At 48.1% G+C, this 16,546-nt stretch overlaps 1 protein-coding gene across 4 annotated transcripts in view; it reads left to right on the forward strand.

The window, feature by feature from the left end:
- Window positions 1-16,546, forward strand: part of TTBK1 (tau tubulin kinase 1) — a 154,488-nt gene that overhangs the window by 82,435 nt on the left and 55,507 nt on the right. For 3 of the 4 annotated variants that reach the window (XM_050951172.1, XM_050951170.1, XM_050951173.1), the window contains exons 5-6: window positions 1,991-2,131; window positions 3,528-3,632. In XM_050951172.1, the coding sequence (XP_050807129.1) occupies window positions 1,991-2,131; window positions 3,528-3,632 (246 nt within the window). Of the gene's footprint in view, window positions 1-1,990; window positions 2,132-3,527; window positions 3,633-12,507; window positions 12,524-16,546 lie in introns of those variants that run through there. The other variant, XM_050951174.1, reaches the window with a different exon arrangement.

Raw genomic sequence — 16,546 nt, forward strand, 5'->3', positions numbered from 1 at the left:
GGATATGAGTGAGGTAGGACGCTGAGTGGAGCAGGGAAGGCGACTGGGTGGAGGATGGGGGTAGAGAGGGGGTTGGGGATAGGATAGCAGCTCCCTTAACCCAGGGGATATGAGAGACGAAGGGCAGTCATTTTTGAGTGTGCGGTGAGGGTGAATTGTGAACCTGAAATGATCACACACAAACTGGGAATGGTGGCATGTCCTGACAGCACTGAGAGCATGGCATGCTTCCTTCTTGTTTGAAAACCTTGCGACTTTTAAGCCCATTTTATGATTTTTCCCCCCCTGGAATCTGACTTGTGATTTTTAACCACTCAGGGTTGGATTTGCTGTTGATAAAAAAGGCAAAGGTTAGAAATGTGGGTGATAAATGGTGAGATTTAGCTGGGACTCGTGCACCTAATCTCTGAGGAAAACAATCCTGAATGCAGGTGACAGGCAAAGCTGGGAAGCAGGGATGCTGATGGGTAGACGTTTGCGCTGCATTATGGAGGGAAAGGGTAACGGTGAGTTTAGGTTACATGCACAGAGGACCAGGTCACACAATAGAAAGTGACAAAACCAAACACACCAATCCTGCAGCCTGGCAGCACATTCCTGAAACTGGGGTCTGAGGCAATGCCAACAAGCCAGGCTGCTGCACCTGCTCCACACTGCAGCACCAGCAGGGTTAACACCAGTCAGGGGGAATGTCCTCTGTGCGGACCGGCATGCTGATTCTGGGGAGACTAGGCTGAGGGATGGAATTTCTGTCCAGAAGGGACCATTCTGATCAGCTAGTTGGGACACGGGCAGGGACCATAGGTTTGCTGCAAAGAGTGACATGGAGGCAGATCTGCAGCTTGCCATGTCTGTACTGGGATTTTAGAGTGCATTGGTAATGCCATCTGAAAACAGCTGTTTCTCCTAGTCTGGACATGGTCATAGAATGAAGGTGGGGGACGCGGTTCCGGGGATGTGACTGTGGTGGAGAGGGAAAGTGAGGGATGGGGATGTGACTGCAGTGGAGTGGGACACAGAAGGGGGGACGTGACTTTGGTGGAGTGACGGCAACTGTTATCGCTGGGTGCAGCGTGAAGAGGGAGGTGAGTCTATAAGAAGAAAGGCAAGGGAATGTATGAATGAAGGCAGGGCAGAAGGGGAAAGGGCGGAGTGGAAAAGCTTGTGCATGTGATTACCTAGTCCACACACACAAGAAGAAAGCACATCATTTCTGGGGGCTCATTGAGGCCTGTGACCTGGATCTTACCGGTGTGCTTACATGAATATAATTTAGTGGTCATCGGTCAGTATTCTGCTGAACTGGTAGCCTTTACTTAGACTCAGAAATGAGCTAAGGTAGAGGTTAAATTACCACTTAGCCATGGAAAAATATAATCTCTCCAGGAAAAATCTCACTCTAGCAACTCTGTATCTGGCCTGATTCTTAATACAAGAGCGTTGCTAGGCCTGGACTTGCGTGAAATGCTTACATGAAGTTCCCACCCAGAGGACTGGGTGTCTTGGTGGGGACTGCTAATGGAATTGGTTCCAAAAGGCGTTAACAGCCAATGGGTGCGTGGCTCATTGACCACCCTTGTGACTGGCTTACTCTCTGGCCTTTCTGTTGAGCTTCCAGCCAAAGGCTGAATATGTCGGAACGCTGAAATGGGAACCATCTGTATTCAGCACTCTATCTCAGGGACTGTTTGTCTGTGTGAAGCCTGCCCTCTTACTGTCCTTCCCAGGCCTGTTTTGAGGATAAATAAATGGGGTTCTTCAGCTTCCAGAGCTGTCAGTCTGGCACCTTTTATTAGCGAGTAATTCACTGGAAAATGAAATCCAAGAAATAAGGCAGACCCAGGTGTGTGCACAACTGTGATCGAGTGGGGATGGGGAGGGGAGTGTGTGTGTTGAGCCGCAGCGCTGTAAAGCATTCTCTGGGAGTGGATTAAATGCCGCAAATGGTGCGTGTGAGATGTTGGGGTACACACCATGTTAATTGTTTCAGGGCCGGAACCTTGCAGACCTCAGAAGAAGCCAGCCTCGAGGGACTTTCACACTGAGCACAACCCTGCGATTGGGCAAGCAAATTCTAGAATCCATAGAAGCCATTCACTCTGTGGGATTCCTGCACCGGGATATCAAGCCGGTAGGTAGTTTTCAAAGCGGTTCTCCACTTTAAGATTGAGTCAACAGTCATCCTGGGGGCTGGGACAGTGGGCAGTTTTGGCAGAGGCTACCGTGTTGCCTCATTCGACATGCGAGAGAGGAGTAGAGGGACGTATTCCCCAGCCACCCCTTTGCTAGAAGAGGCCACTCCACAGTGGGTCTGTGGCTCTGGTGTCATGCTGCCCCCCAGTCAGATCAGATTCTGGAGGCAGGCAGCCCCACGTGTTCCTGTGGAATCCAGCCCATCACTGCTAAGCAGCTGGTACACAGGTTCAGAAAGGGCACCCTTCCGTGTGCCCCAACACTTTGATAAAGGTCACATCCACGCATTTGTCTTTGCTAAAGAAAATCCCCTTTCCAGAGCCATTATTTCATAAGCAGGGGTATCTGCATGTCCTGGCAAACAGGCTAGAAGTCCTGGGAACCCTGCGTTGGCTTCTGGGGAGTTCTCTGTGCCGAATGCAGGCAAAAGGCGAAAAGACGCTAGCCTGGCTCCTCTGCCCAGGGAGGAGTGACACCCCACCAAGGGTCAGGGTCAGCCCTCTTCTCAGGGCTTCATCGGGGAACACACTTTCCATATCCACCCTCCCTTCCCCTAACCTGGGGCCTTCTGCAGGGGCTGTCTGTTCCCTACAGGTTTCTACTCTACAGACCACTTGCCTGAGAGTCAGAGCCTGCTCCAGGGCCTCTTGTAGGAGGCTTTCTGCTGCTTCCTGTAGCCCTCTCCCATTGACCCCGGGACTTCCTGCCAGGCCCTCCCTACTCCTGGCCGCTTTCTCCTTAGCAGATCCAGCTCGGCTGGGAGCTGTGACAGGGCTGGATTCTCAGCTGACTTAGGATAGTGTTCCGCCATTGACTTGCTGTGCCTGTTTACTCCAGCTGAGAATCAGACCCGGCATGGCAGAGTTGTGTGCAGGATAGCATGCCCTAGTAACTAAAACATGAGGAAGAACAGCAAGCACTTTCTGCCCATAGTAACCCCAGCCTGAGTGGGGATGCTCCTTGATCACTACAGAGCTCTGGATGTGGAGTATAAATATTTCCCATAGTTTTGCTGAAGTTTTGCTGAGTTAACACACACTCTGGTTTTATGGTTATCATCCGGATAATCTGTAGCCTCCTATCTTCAAACTGATTTCTAGTTGGGGGAGCCTGGAACCCCCTTCACTGCTGGGCTGCTTCTCTGCTCCTTGGGACACACTGAGCCGCTGACTTTCTCTGCCTGGGGGAACCAAACATGTTAGCAAATAAACTAGGAACTCATGGTGCTGCCTTGACATGCACTGTGTTCCTGCCTGAGGCATCGCTCGGTGGGGTGGTCGGGAGAATGGCTGCTGCTCACCAAACTGATTATTTTATTCTTTCCTTTTGGCCAGTCCAACTTTTCCATGGGTCGCCTGCCTTCAACCTACAGGAAATGCTACATGTTAGACTTTGGTCTGGCCCGGCAGTACACCAACACCAACGGCGAAGTCCGGCCAGTAAGTGACACCTTTTCCAACTCTGCTTCCACTCAGGCAAGGAAAGGGGTTTTGTTGTTTTGTTTTGTTATGACATGTATTGGGACTGCTTCTCGGGCTGGGTGGGGGTGGGGAGGGGTTGTGTTTGAGCTGGCAATGGAGGAATCTTGCTATTGTCTGAGAAATATGGGTTTTTCCATGCTAACAGTTTTCTACGATGCGCTCGGCCAAGCAGGCGGGAGGCCAGAGCTGTCCGAGCTGGTGGCCTCCCTCCCCCTGCAGTAGAACAATCCTGTTCATGTCTTTGTCCGGCCTAGTCTGGGGAAGAGACCTGGGCGTGTTCTTTAGAGTTGTTTGTTCGCAATGCAGCGGGAGTCTGAAGAGGACTCTGCTCTTCCAATACACTGGGCGTGATGTGGTTCACCAAGACGCTGGGCTGTCACCACTGCCAGGAGCATTGTTCCTTCCCCTGCCTGGCTTTGTCTCTGTGCTCCCTTTCTGATTGCTGAGCAGGGGGCCGAGGGTGGTTGCTCAGGATGGGAGGAAGGGGAAGTAACTTGCTCTCCTCTGTGTGTGTGTGTGTGTCACATCCAGCCCTCTTGCTCAGTAATGTATTGTTTGGGCTCAGGCATGAGTGCAGCACAAGCTCCAGAGATGGATGTCTCACCTGGATCCTGTTAAGCGGCAGGCTGAGCGCTCCTGGCTTTGCCATTGAATAGGTTGCTCACCACTCCCAGGACCAGGCCTTGGCAAGCTCCAATAATCTGTTTGGCTGGCTGCCCAGTGTCGTACCTTTTGGCTCCAGAGCCTCTTATATCCGTATGCTCCCTGTAAGCCAGGCTGCCTCTCCACAGAACCCCAGCCTAACTCATCCTGAAAGTCCCAGGCTTTGGCCCAAAGTGCTTCTACCCTGAGGGTGGGCTGGAGCCTGCGGGGCTCAGGGCCTGAAAGCCTGACAGCCCAAGCTCTGGTTCAGCAAGTGACTTCCCTGCTGCTTAGGGCTAGTCTGGCTAAGAAGACTATGGGCAGCAGCTAGGTCCTGCTGGTCACTACCATGGAGAAGGCAGAACTGGGGCAGTTGTAGAGATGCTCCTCCCTTATCTGATACACCCCTCGGCTCCAACCATGTCCTGCCTGGAGGGGGGCTCCAGCACCCCATGGACTCTGCATTAAGGAGGTTCTATTAGGTGGGCAGGGAGCGCGCTGGGGGCATTACCAAGTGTAGAAATCTACACAGAGCCTTCCCTCATGGTATTCATTGTTATACACTGTGCCAGTGCTGGTGTTGTCAATAAAGCGTCTTAGAAAATCAAACCAAAGCAGCAGAGAATAAAATCCTGTTTAGCATAAGGGTACAGTTATGGCTGAGCCACGTCAAATTGCCAGGGAGTCGCCCTTGGTGTGAACACACTGGGCTTTCTCCAGTCTAATAGCTGGCATATGTTTATCGTGGGTCTCTCCACCATGGTGGCTGTACCAATATTCGAGCAGGACTGGACATTCCCTTGGTAACAAGACTATCCAGAGTTAGCACAGCGAATGTTACCAGTATTTCTGGAAAGGAGATCAGTCATCCTGCTTCAGGGCTTAAACCAATTTCTAACCATTAGAGACCAGGATGAGACCTTCCTGGGGCGAGATTATCCAGCTGTTCCTGTGGGGCTTCTTGCACCTTCCAGTTTGGTTTAGGATATCACATTGCCACCCATCTCCATAGTATCTGATCATCTTCCATGTAAAACCAATAGCAGCAGTGAAATCCCCAGGGGCCTCAATGGAGACTCTGGCCCTTCTCCCTTTTTGGGGTCAAAGCTGTGCTTGGATAGGGGGTTTAGGCTGGTTGGCTGATTAACTTGTTATTGTGGGAGAGATTGGGTTGATGGAACATTGATGAGGGTGGCCACTGTCCAATACAGAAGAGTGACTTCATGGAGCTCAGGTGTGATCCAGTCTGACAGCTCCAGTTTCGTTTCACTGACAGCCACCATTTTCAGATACAAACTCTCAATTTTTCTGATCCCCGCCCCCTCAGATCACAGCACTTCAAGGGCCCCGTGAGGTGGAGAAGTGTCACCTTGCCCCACGTGGTCTTTGCCGGCCAACCATTTAATGAGACTGACATCTGTCTGTGTGCTCCATCCCCCTACGGAAGCTTTGGCTGTCTTCTTCTCAAGTCAGTCATTCTGCTTTGGTCCCACCCTCACCACGCACACCTCCCGTCACACCAACTCACCCAAACAGCCCTTGCCCCCCACTCTCTAAGGGCTGGTCTACACTAGGAGGAGAATCGATCTAAGATACACAACTTCAGCTACGTGACTAGCGTAGCTGACGTCGAAGTATCTTAGATCGATTTACCTCTTGTCCTCACGACGCGGGATCAACGTCCGCGGCTCCCCGTGTCGACTCCGCTACTGCCGTTCGCGCTGGTGGAGTTCCGGAGTCGATGGGAGCGCTTTCGGGGATCGATATATCACCTCTAGATGAGACGCGATATATCGATCCCTGAGAAATCGATCGCTAGACATACCCTAACTACCCAAGTTGGCCACCAGGAAGGAAATTGTCTTGTGAACCCAATAGCAGCAACACCACACTGGCTCTGCGCAGAGGCTGGGCCAGCGAGATGCCCTGAGCTGGAACATGACTTTAAGGCATATCCATTCTGGGGCCTGCCTGCCTTCACTGAGACCCCATTAATAACCACAGGCAGCCCCTAACACACTCAGACAAACTGATAAGAGCTTGCGTTATTCTATTGTAATCCTATTGAATTCAACTGATTTTTCCCTAATCCCTCTGTCCAAGCTTCTTGACTGAGAGTGAGTTGGTGGTGTAGTTTCCAGGAAAGCTTCACCCTTCAGCCCTTCTCGTTAGAGATTATGGGGTTCCTGTCTCCTTGGGGGTGCCTGCAGGAAGTTACCCAGACAGCAGGAAACACAATAAACCCAGGATTGAATGGCTAAAAACATGGAGGAGATGGAATGAAAACAAAAAACAGGGTTTGCGTAACCCCTGTAGACTGACACTCCTCCAACGTGAATCAGAGACGGCATTTTCTGCATGTGCCTTGACAACTGTCCCATCTCAGGCCATTAGTGCAAGAATTGGATGTCAAAGCCATTCCTCAGTGTACATTTCATAATCCAGTGCTTGAAACGAGGCTGTGCCGAACAGGCTGCAGGAGGACGTATCAGAGAGTCTGGTGCTGGGGAATGACGTGAAAGGAAATGGAGACCAATATTGATATAGTGGTTAGTATTTTATGTTCATTATATGCCCCCTCCCTCCCCCCCCCAGCATCATGATGGGCTGTGGAAAGGGACTTAAATGGAAGTTTACTACACTGTTCTTTCTTTCTGTGAACAGATAAAGTCTCAGAATGCTCACACTGGTTAGACTGCAAACCTCCTGAGATTTCCCTTTTTCCTGAACAAAACCGAACCTTAACTAAGTTTCCCCTAGAGCTGCCTGTTTCCAGAGTCTTCCTGTAAGACATCCAACCCCTCTCCTGCTTTGGAGACTCTCCACCTTACAGCCAGCAGAGCTGGAGCTAGTGAGACCCAGCTGCTGTGACTATGTGGCTGCCAGGGTGAGTTAGCAGAATAGTCCTGCATTTACCTGCTGAGTCCTAGAACCTGCCGTCCTGTCACATACCCCTTAAACAACATCAGCACAGGTAGCTGTTTTCTGCAAAATGCGTACAAACTAAAGACGTGACTGAAGGGCCTTTTGCTCTTAGAGCTGATTGTAGCTCAGCTTCCAAAGGTGCAGGCCAGGAGTACAGGACTCAGTTTAATTTCTCAAAATGCTGGAAAGGTTGTTTTAAAGTGAGGTGACTGAGAGGTAAATAGAGAGACCCCACACAAGAACTATGTGGCGAAATGGCCTTTACGTTATTAAAAAAAAAAAAGAGACTGTGACAGGTTTGGTCGCAGGGATCCCCTGGGGACTGTCATCTGATGCGCTGAAATTACCTCTGAGCCTGTTTCTGGGCCTCAATTTCCTTTTCTTAATTCCATCTGCCTTTTGTGTTCATTTTCCTTCTCAGCAATCTGCAACCTCTGCAGTTCTAGCTTCTTCTGAGCTTCACTCTCACTCATTTTGCTTAGTTTTCTGTCCCTATTTCCCTTACCCGAAATAAGCAAACAGAAAATAACAAACCAGTAAACACTTGGTCTGTTCTCCAGCCACCACACTTAAAAACTCACTTAAAAGCACTACCAGCATCTCAGAGCAATCAGCTGTGCACATATCCTGCCAACTATGCCACTGTAACGGATTCGGTCACAGAGATCCCCTTGGACTGTCACCTGATGTGCTGACATTACCTCTAAGCCCACTCTCCTTGCCAGCTTGGGACTCCAGAACCTTGCCTTGTTGAGCCAGACACACTAGCCTGCTGCAACACAGAGGTAGGGTCTGGTCCACGCCCCCAAAGCTGCAGACTTAACTGAAAACAACTCAGCAGGTTACCTGTCTCCAGCACCCAGTTACCAATGAGGTCCAAACCCCAAATAAATCCGTTTTACTCTATATAAAGCTTATACAGTGTAAATTCAGAAATTGTCTGCCCTCTGTAACACTGATAGAGAGAGATGTACAGTTCCCCTAGGTATTAATCACTTACTCTGGGTTTATTAATAAACAAAAGTGATTGTATTAAGTATAAAAAGTAGGATTTAAGTGGTTTCAAGTAATAACAGACAGAACAAAGTAAGTTACCAAGCAAAAACATGCAAGTGTAAGCCTAATACACTAAGAAACTGATTACAGGTAATATCTCACCCTCAGAGATGTTCCAATAAGCTTCTTTCACAGGCTAGACTCCTTCCTACTCTGAGCCCAATCCTTTCCCCTGGTCCAGTCCTTGTTAGTTCCAGCAGACATCTCAGGTGGTAAGCAGGGGTTTTCCCATGACTGTCCACTTCCTTTTTCCTGCTTCACCCACTTTTATAGCTTTGGCACAAGGCGGGAATCTTTTATCTCTCTGAGTCCCCACCCCTCCTTCTAAATGGAAAAGTACCAGATTTAAGATGGATTTCATTATCGGGTGACATGGTCATTTGTCACTGTAAGACCCCTAGTCTCCATTCCCCATGGGCTGGCCCACACATACACAGATAAATAAACCATTTACAACCCAATTCACTGGGAGCCATCAAGATTCTAAACCACCATTAATAACCCACACTTTGCATAATTACAGTAGAACCTCAGAGTTATACTTCATATTTCTAGCTTCAGATCCAAGAATGATCCATGCATACAAGTAGGAAGAATATATTCAGTAGGTTATAACCTTTGTTATGATACCTTACAAGAGACCTTTTGCATAAAGCATATTCCAGTTACATCATATTCACACTCATAAGCATATTTCCATAAAACATATGAAGTGCAACATCACAGAGACTATTGTTGAGCGAATGGGAAACAAACGATGGACAGAAAAATACAGCGTGTGCAGTGTGGGGCAATCCGTGTGGACAGCCACAACTCTAATTTTATGAAGAAAGAAGTTCCAGGTGTGGTTTGAGGCCTGAGTGTGAGGCCAGGGACCAGTGAAACAGTGGAGGGATTACACTGCCTCAAAGTGAGAGACCGACAACTCAGGGCTTGTACACACTACAACTGATGTCAGTGTAACTTATGTTACTCGGGGTGGGAGTAAGCCACCCCCCTGAGTGACACAAGTTACACCAACCCAAGCGCCAGCCTGGACAGCATTATCTTGGTGGGAGAGCCCAAAGCATGCAGTGAACATTATAGCATGAACTGAATCATACAGACAAGAGGCATAGCAGAATGGAGACAGAACAGACTCACTGGTGTAAAGGAGCCAGCTTAGCCTCCTTATTAGGCATTTGTGTCTTTCGTGTCAGGGCCCGCTGAGTGTTCTCAGTTTGTGGATAATAATACACTAGCCCTTGATGACTCCTTCAGTTCTGCTGTGGGTTGTCACATCAGCGTGTCTGCCAAGAGCTCCACCTCCTCAGGAAGCAGGACTTCATATAATGCTCATGGCCTGGAGCTGCTTTTGAAGCCAAAGCGCTCCTGTCCTTTCAGGTGCTTTTCTCCAGGATGCACCCCTGCCCTCCCAGGCAGCCAAGTCCTGATTTCGATTTGCAGACCTGTTGTCCTAAAATGGCCAGGCGGATTTATTTTTTAATTTCAGTGTGAGAAAGATTCCATCTGCCCTCAGCTCTTCAGGGTCACAGTTCAGCCTGGAGTAAACAGTGGCTTCCTAGATAAAATCCTCTAAGAAGAGGAAGAGCTACAGGAGATGCTAATGCCAGCTATACAGGGGTGGTGTAATATAGCGTGCTGTCATTACTGTTACCTAACAGGATTTGTAAGTAACCTCTGTGAGAGAAGCTTTGCAGTTGTTTAGCATGCTGAACTGCAGGTTTTCAAGGCTGAATTTGCCCTCCATGCGCTCTCTGTAGGAACCTGGCTCAGTACGGGCAGTAATTGTGCCTGGTGCCTACGTCCTTTTTAATATAATCGCAACAAGCTGTGGATTCTTTGCATTTTTAAAAATCATCATTGAAAATTTTCCAGATGAGCTGTTATTTCACCAGCTCAGTGCAGACAGTTATTGGCCACCAAGGGAAAGGTGGTCTCTTTTCTGGGATGTAGCTCTCCTGTTTGTCTGAACTGGCAAGGTGCTATTGTGCTCTTTTTTTTTTATTTTTTGCTTAGTCAGCTGCAGTCCATTGATTAGATCTGTCTCCTTGTGGTTCAGACTGCACTGCAGTAGTTTCCAGTGCCTTTCTGAAGATACTATATGCAAGTGCGAGTGGCGGTCTGTCTATGCAGAAGGAAAGCATCTTAGGCAGAACAGTACATAGCCTCTTTAGATGATCATGGTCAGTGTTGCAAGACAGGGTAACTAAGATTTTAATTTTCTGCCATTAATTTTCAGTCTAAATCTATGCTTGCACTTCGGTGCAAACTCTGAAAAAGAGCCTTTTGTTACTGCAGTGAAAAGCAGACTAGAAATGCACCTAGGTAAAGAAGAAATGGTATTTCCTACAACTGGAGCAGATTTTCTTTCACTTGGAGAGAATGAACTGTAGAGAAAGACTGTGCATAGAATATACTGTATCCTCCCTCAGACCTGAAATATTTAAATCCAAGCCCAATGAGTCTGTGCTGCCCACCTTTCACATGAGACATATCATCCCTAAAAGAGTTAGGCCTAGTTTACACTGCGAGGAGGAGAGGGGGGGTGTCAATTTAAGTTACGCAACTTTAGCTACGTGAATAATATAATGGACACAAAATCCAGGCACAATGTAGGGAGTGATGGGCACGGGGTTTGGTAGTTTCAGGACTTGTTTTAAAAAAGTTTGTGTTCATACTATAAAAGCGTAGGATTTTGGGGGGGAGTGGGTTGGTACTAGAGATGACATGGAGGGAGGGGAAGAGATGATTATTGTCTTATCTGTAGCAATAGTGAATAACTGGACATATGGCAGTTGTAAGACTCTACCTCCGAGGGGACAAGTGAAAGCACACGAGTCAAGCAGTGTGGGGGAGTGGAATTCTGCCCGCACAGCTACAGCAGTAAGCCCAAACCGATGTAAATAAACATTGTATTCTCACAGAGGTTATGTTCATAGCAAGATGTATTTGGTTTGTACCCTGCTGCTGCTGGATACATGACAGCTTCCATGTCACCATGACTTTAAATGGTAGAATTGTGACTCATGCTGGAGAACTTGGAGGCTAAGCTACACTGGGGCAGGAACTGTCTTTTCGTTCTGTATTTATACTGTGCCCAGCACAGTGGGGTCCTAGACGCTGCTGCACCACACGTAACAACAACCTGAGTAGATTCATGACAGTCACTTCTAGTGGATTTTTATCGAATCAAATGCAGTAATACCTCCCTGCGTCAGATTTGTCACAGAGCTTATTGAATGGTTTATTAGTGCCGATTTATAACGTAAGCCCGTATCTCACGCTTTGAAAACAGACAACACAACGATTTGCAGTCTATGTACCATATAATGGCCAGCGCAAATGAGCTGTCGTGTTTGTCCTCGTTATGGTGAACCCTTAATAATCCCTTCTACGGCCACACTCAGACCATCAGCATACTCCCATCTCAACCCCCGTGCAGAGCCCCTAGGCCGCAAGTGTATAGCGTTAGCCAGCCTGCGGTTGCAAGAAGGGTGGAGATAGAGCCTATGGCCCAGCGAGATGGTGGGGGCTGGAAGTGACCTGGAGCTGCAAGGCAGCAGCTGGCAGGGTGGAGGGGTTTTCGGAAGCGGAGGAGCAGAGCTGGTGGTTGGATTGGGTGAGGAAGGCAGAGTTGATTTGTCTGTGGGAGGGGGAGGAGCCCCAGAAGGTTGATTTGGTGAATTTATTTTATTTTATTTCATTTCATTTGAGGGGGAGAATCAGAAACACTTGTCTCAGGGAGGGCAGGACTGAAGCCCCCACTACAGCACTTTGGGCACCAGCCACTGCTGCTCTGAGTTTTATGCCTTGTGTTAGAAATGGCGAGTGAGGAGAAGCTGGTCTTGGGAGAGACCCTAATCCCTCCGGCGGAGAGCTCATGGTGCTTGACAGGCCGTTCACGAAGTATGAGTCCTTGTCCCAAAGGGCTGGCTGTGTCAGTGGGCCCCTGCACAGCCAGGGGAGACACTCCTGCCAGTGCTGGGGAGTGGGCGTGGGGGCTGACAGCAGCAGCTGAGGAGGAGATGCGTGCATTGGGAAGGGTGCAATATTGCTTTGATTTTTAATTCATTTCTATTTAATTTTTCTCCATTTTATGTTTTTTTATCATTGTTTTCTTTGGGTTTCTCTCTGTTTTACAGTTCTTTTGGGCTCTTCTTTTGAGGCTGTGTTTGATGCGTTGGCTTCCCATCCGCTGCTCGTAACCATCTCTGCCATGAGTTGTGAGTGAGCCATCACCATGCTTCTGGGTTTCATTTTGTTTTGTGCTTTCGTTCTATATGGAGTTCAGAATTAAGTCTGTTTGCGTTTTCCCTTCATGATATGTTTCTGTTTTTCAGCAGGATTGTGAGATCCACCTAATCTGATGCAGAAGCCCAAAGCTCTTGTGGTTTTGGCCTCAGGGGCGCTTGGGCACTCTGTGGGTTCCAGTCTTGGGAACTGGTTGTCACTCTTAGGGGTCCGGTGTCAGGGGCAGGGCTTTTCATCCTGAGTATTGTTGCATTTTGAGTCTGGTTTTCTGTAGTCATTCCTTCTCAGCTCCATATGAGGATAAAAGACGCTGCTGTCATCAAGGGTTGAACAAAACACTGCCCCTTAAAAGGGGCATCACTAAATCTCACGGTACAGAGTGTTTGTCTCTGATGGGACCCTCAGCACAATGGCAGCAGAGACCAGTGCCCCTCACCCCAGGTCACCAGGGCAGCCTGCCTGTCGCACGGATCGAAATCGGAAGTTCCGATTATTTAGTTTAAGTTGCTTTATTTACTTGTTTGTTTAGTTAAACTTCACTTCACATTGCTTCCTGTCCCACCTTTTTTGGTAAGCCCTTACAACCAGGACCTATTGCCAAGCACTGGCAGAGAATATGGGACTCCCAGGTTCTCCAGGGGCCCTGACCATGTTTCTCTGGAAATCCCTTCTGGGTTTCCATCCTCTGTACACACTTTGGAGGAGAAAGGTTCTCCTTGTTTAGTCGGAAGTGTAAATATCAGAATTTAGTAACATCTGCAAAAAGCTCTTGTCACAAGTGAAGAGAAGTCACCATTTCGTAGAGGTGGACTAATCTGAGATCTCACTTTCAAGTTTTGTTAATTATTTTTCTCTAAAATGAAACTCTGCCCTGCCTTTTCCAGCGGATGACACCCCTGCCTTGTATTTGCTACATTAAAACCTTATTTCCCTACTATGAGATGGGCTTTACAGAGCTCTCCTCCTGGAGTTCCCTGTTGAATTGCAGCTGACCAGTACCTAAGGAAGTCAGATGTGAGGAGTGTCCCTCATTGACCACCATACCCTGGGGCATTTGTCTGGGATTGTAGCTTACATCCCTGTTTAGTCCCTGGGGCCTTTATCAGTAAGAACTTCCCTTCAGGCTCTTCCGCTTGAATGTACTTTGGCAGAGCGTGTTGGGTGCACGCCATCTCCCCACCATGCGTCTTCAGTTTTGACTTCATTGACCCCAGATTTGGCTTAGGTATGAACATCTTCCTCGGTGCTATCAGAGGAGCTGGAAAAGAGTTTGCTGGCACCATCTGGCATTGCGAAGGGGCTGGGGACACTCTTCCAGGCCTGGGGACTTTGAGGTGGCTTCTAACCTCTGCTAGAAGCAGTACAGCTGAAGTGCTTAGCGCTATGCCAGTCAATTTCACGTGTACCTCGTCCACTTGGTTGTTCTCAATGTATAGAGATGAACACTTATCCAATAGACTAGGATCATTCCCCTGTAGGGTGCAAACCTAATACAGTTCCCCAAAGTAAAGCTCCTTATGAACAAAGCATACTTCACATGCTGTACGTTTCCTCTGGGGTGCTTTACATTATTATTGTTAAGGCTGCGAGTTTGTCACGGAAGTCACGGATTCCGTGACTTTTGGGACCTCCGTGACTTCTGCAGTGGCCAGTGTGGCTGGCTTCTGGGGCAGTCTCAGGCCACCATGCCTCCCCCAGGCCCCAGCAGCAGTAGGAGTTTGGGTGGGGGAGCTCAGGGTTGGGGGTTGGGGCACAAGATGGGGTGAGGACTCTGGTTTGCTATTATCTAGGGGGGCTCCCCGGAAGAGACTACATGACCCTCCCTTAGTTCCTAGGCGGAGGCCGCCTGCTGCCTTTGCCCACAGGCACTGTCCCCACAGCTCCCATTGGCCACTGTTCCCAGCCCATGGGAGCTGGGGAGCTGGCGCTCGGGGCAGAGGCAGTGCACGGAGCCATCTGGCCGCGCCTCCACCTAGAAGCTGAGAGAGGGACACATATTGCCACTTCTGGGGAGTCACATGGAGACGGGTTAGGGTAGGGAGCCTGCCAGCCCCAGCAAACCCCCCCCAGCACCAGTGGGGATTCTGCCCCACCCAGCACCAATGGGTGTCCCAGGCTGCTCCCCCTAGAGCACCTGCGTCATCCCCGGGCCACCCCTCTCCCAAGATTTAGTCTAGGATATATAATACAAGTCATTGACAGGTCACAGGCTGTGAATTTTTGTTTACTGCCCATGACCTGTCCATGACTTTTACTAAAAATACCTGTGACTGAAGCGTGGCCTTATTTATTGTCTGGACTCTGGCACTTATCCCCAGTGCGCTCGGCATGGCTACACAAGGAGAAAGACACATCCTTTCACCTGGACAACAAAATGTATAGAAATCCTAAAGTTTACAAAATGAATCAAATATTTTAAAAGTTAAATCAGATTTTTATTTACCATTTTCTAGTTCTTTATTGTCTTCGCATTTGTTAGTTTTAAATGGCTGAAGTGGGTATTTTGTACTTTTGAATTCAATTAGAATTTCCTAATTGTTTGTAACATTTCAGATTTTACGTGGAATTTCTTCTACTAAGAAATTTAACACTTTAAAATATGCACACTTAAAAAAAGTCACGTCCTAATCCTTTTTTAACGTCTTTTGTATCTGAAATACAAAATTGATAAGTAAATGGCCTGTGGTATTTTTGCAAGCAGCAGCACCACCTTCTGATCCATTGTATATCCACAAGTCAAGAAAACCAAAAGGCTTTGACGAGACCGTACTCTTCCTTCAGAGTTTGCAACTGGTGGCCATTTCCTGAATAAAGTGTTTCAAGAGGAGAAAACCATGTGTTTTCACAACCTGTCTGGAGAGCGCATGTGTCTTGAGTACAGATGGGAGGTGTGACGTTCATAGCAAACCTATTGTATATGGGACAGCAACTACTGAGGGAGGGACTGTTTGTGTGTGACAAGCTAAACATCTTCAGTTACTCCCGTTCTTCCAAACATCTGACCACAATTGCTAATGATACAGTCAAAATATGTGAGAGAATACTAAGTGCCAGGCGATTGATGTTGTGATAGACAATGCAGCCAACGAGGCTAAGAGGCGAAGGGGAGGCTTGCAAGAAAAAAATGACCTTGGTGAGTAAAGTCTGGCAGTTCTGCACATACTCTACAAATGCTGCTAGAAGACTTGGAAAGAAAGAGTGGCAAGGACCATGGTATTGAAGGCCAGTCCGATCCTGCGATGTGATGCGTGAGTCTGGATCCCTGTACCAGTGTGGAGCCCCATTGACTTTTGTAGGGCTCACAGTGTTAGCCATGTGGATTCAATTGCAGGAGCAGGACCTGCGTGATGAGTTTTGCACAAAAACCACTTTGCAAAGACAAGCGTAGAGATGGCCATGTATTTGTGATGCCTCAAGAAGAAAAGTGGAATCTGCATTTGCAGATTGCCTGGAAGCTTGTTTCAGAATGGCCCAAATTAATGAAAACCTGTGAAGAGCAGAGACAGGATATAGTCTCTGTTTGCCAGAAAGTAACAAATATTGGCCTGAAGAGGTTTGCTGAGGAATTGCTCCAGATATTGAAGGCAGCATTGTTGGGACTTGATTCCGAACAGATTCATGAGCTATGGCTGAAGATGTTGAAGTGTGAAAGAAGACAGAAAAAAATCTTGTGCTGAACTGCAATGAGATAACTGCAAAATGCATATTCTGAAAGTATTATGACTTGCCAAGCATGAAAGCACAGGTTTAACACCATGTCACTTTCCAGCTTATGAAATATTCCCGTGTATGCCAGCTTCCACTCACAATTTAGGAATCAACACTTGAATATGTAGAAGAGGCTTATGCTGGTTGTTGAGTTCCATATACAGTAATTCAACTGCAGGCCAAATCTACATTTCGGAAAGTCATTGTTCTCCAATGAAATACTGAAAAATGTAACAGCTGCTCACTGGTGGAAGTCTGAAGTAAATGCTCTGGGAGGACCAAGGCTG

This window comes from Gopherus flavomarginatus, chromosome 4, assembly GCF_025201925.1.
Source record: "Gopherus flavomarginatus isolate rGopFla2 chromosome 4, rGopFla2.mat.asm, whole genome shotgun sequence".
Taxonomy (NCBI): domain Eukaryota; kingdom Metazoa; phylum Chordata; order Testudines; family Testudinidae; genus Gopherus; species Gopherus flavomarginatus.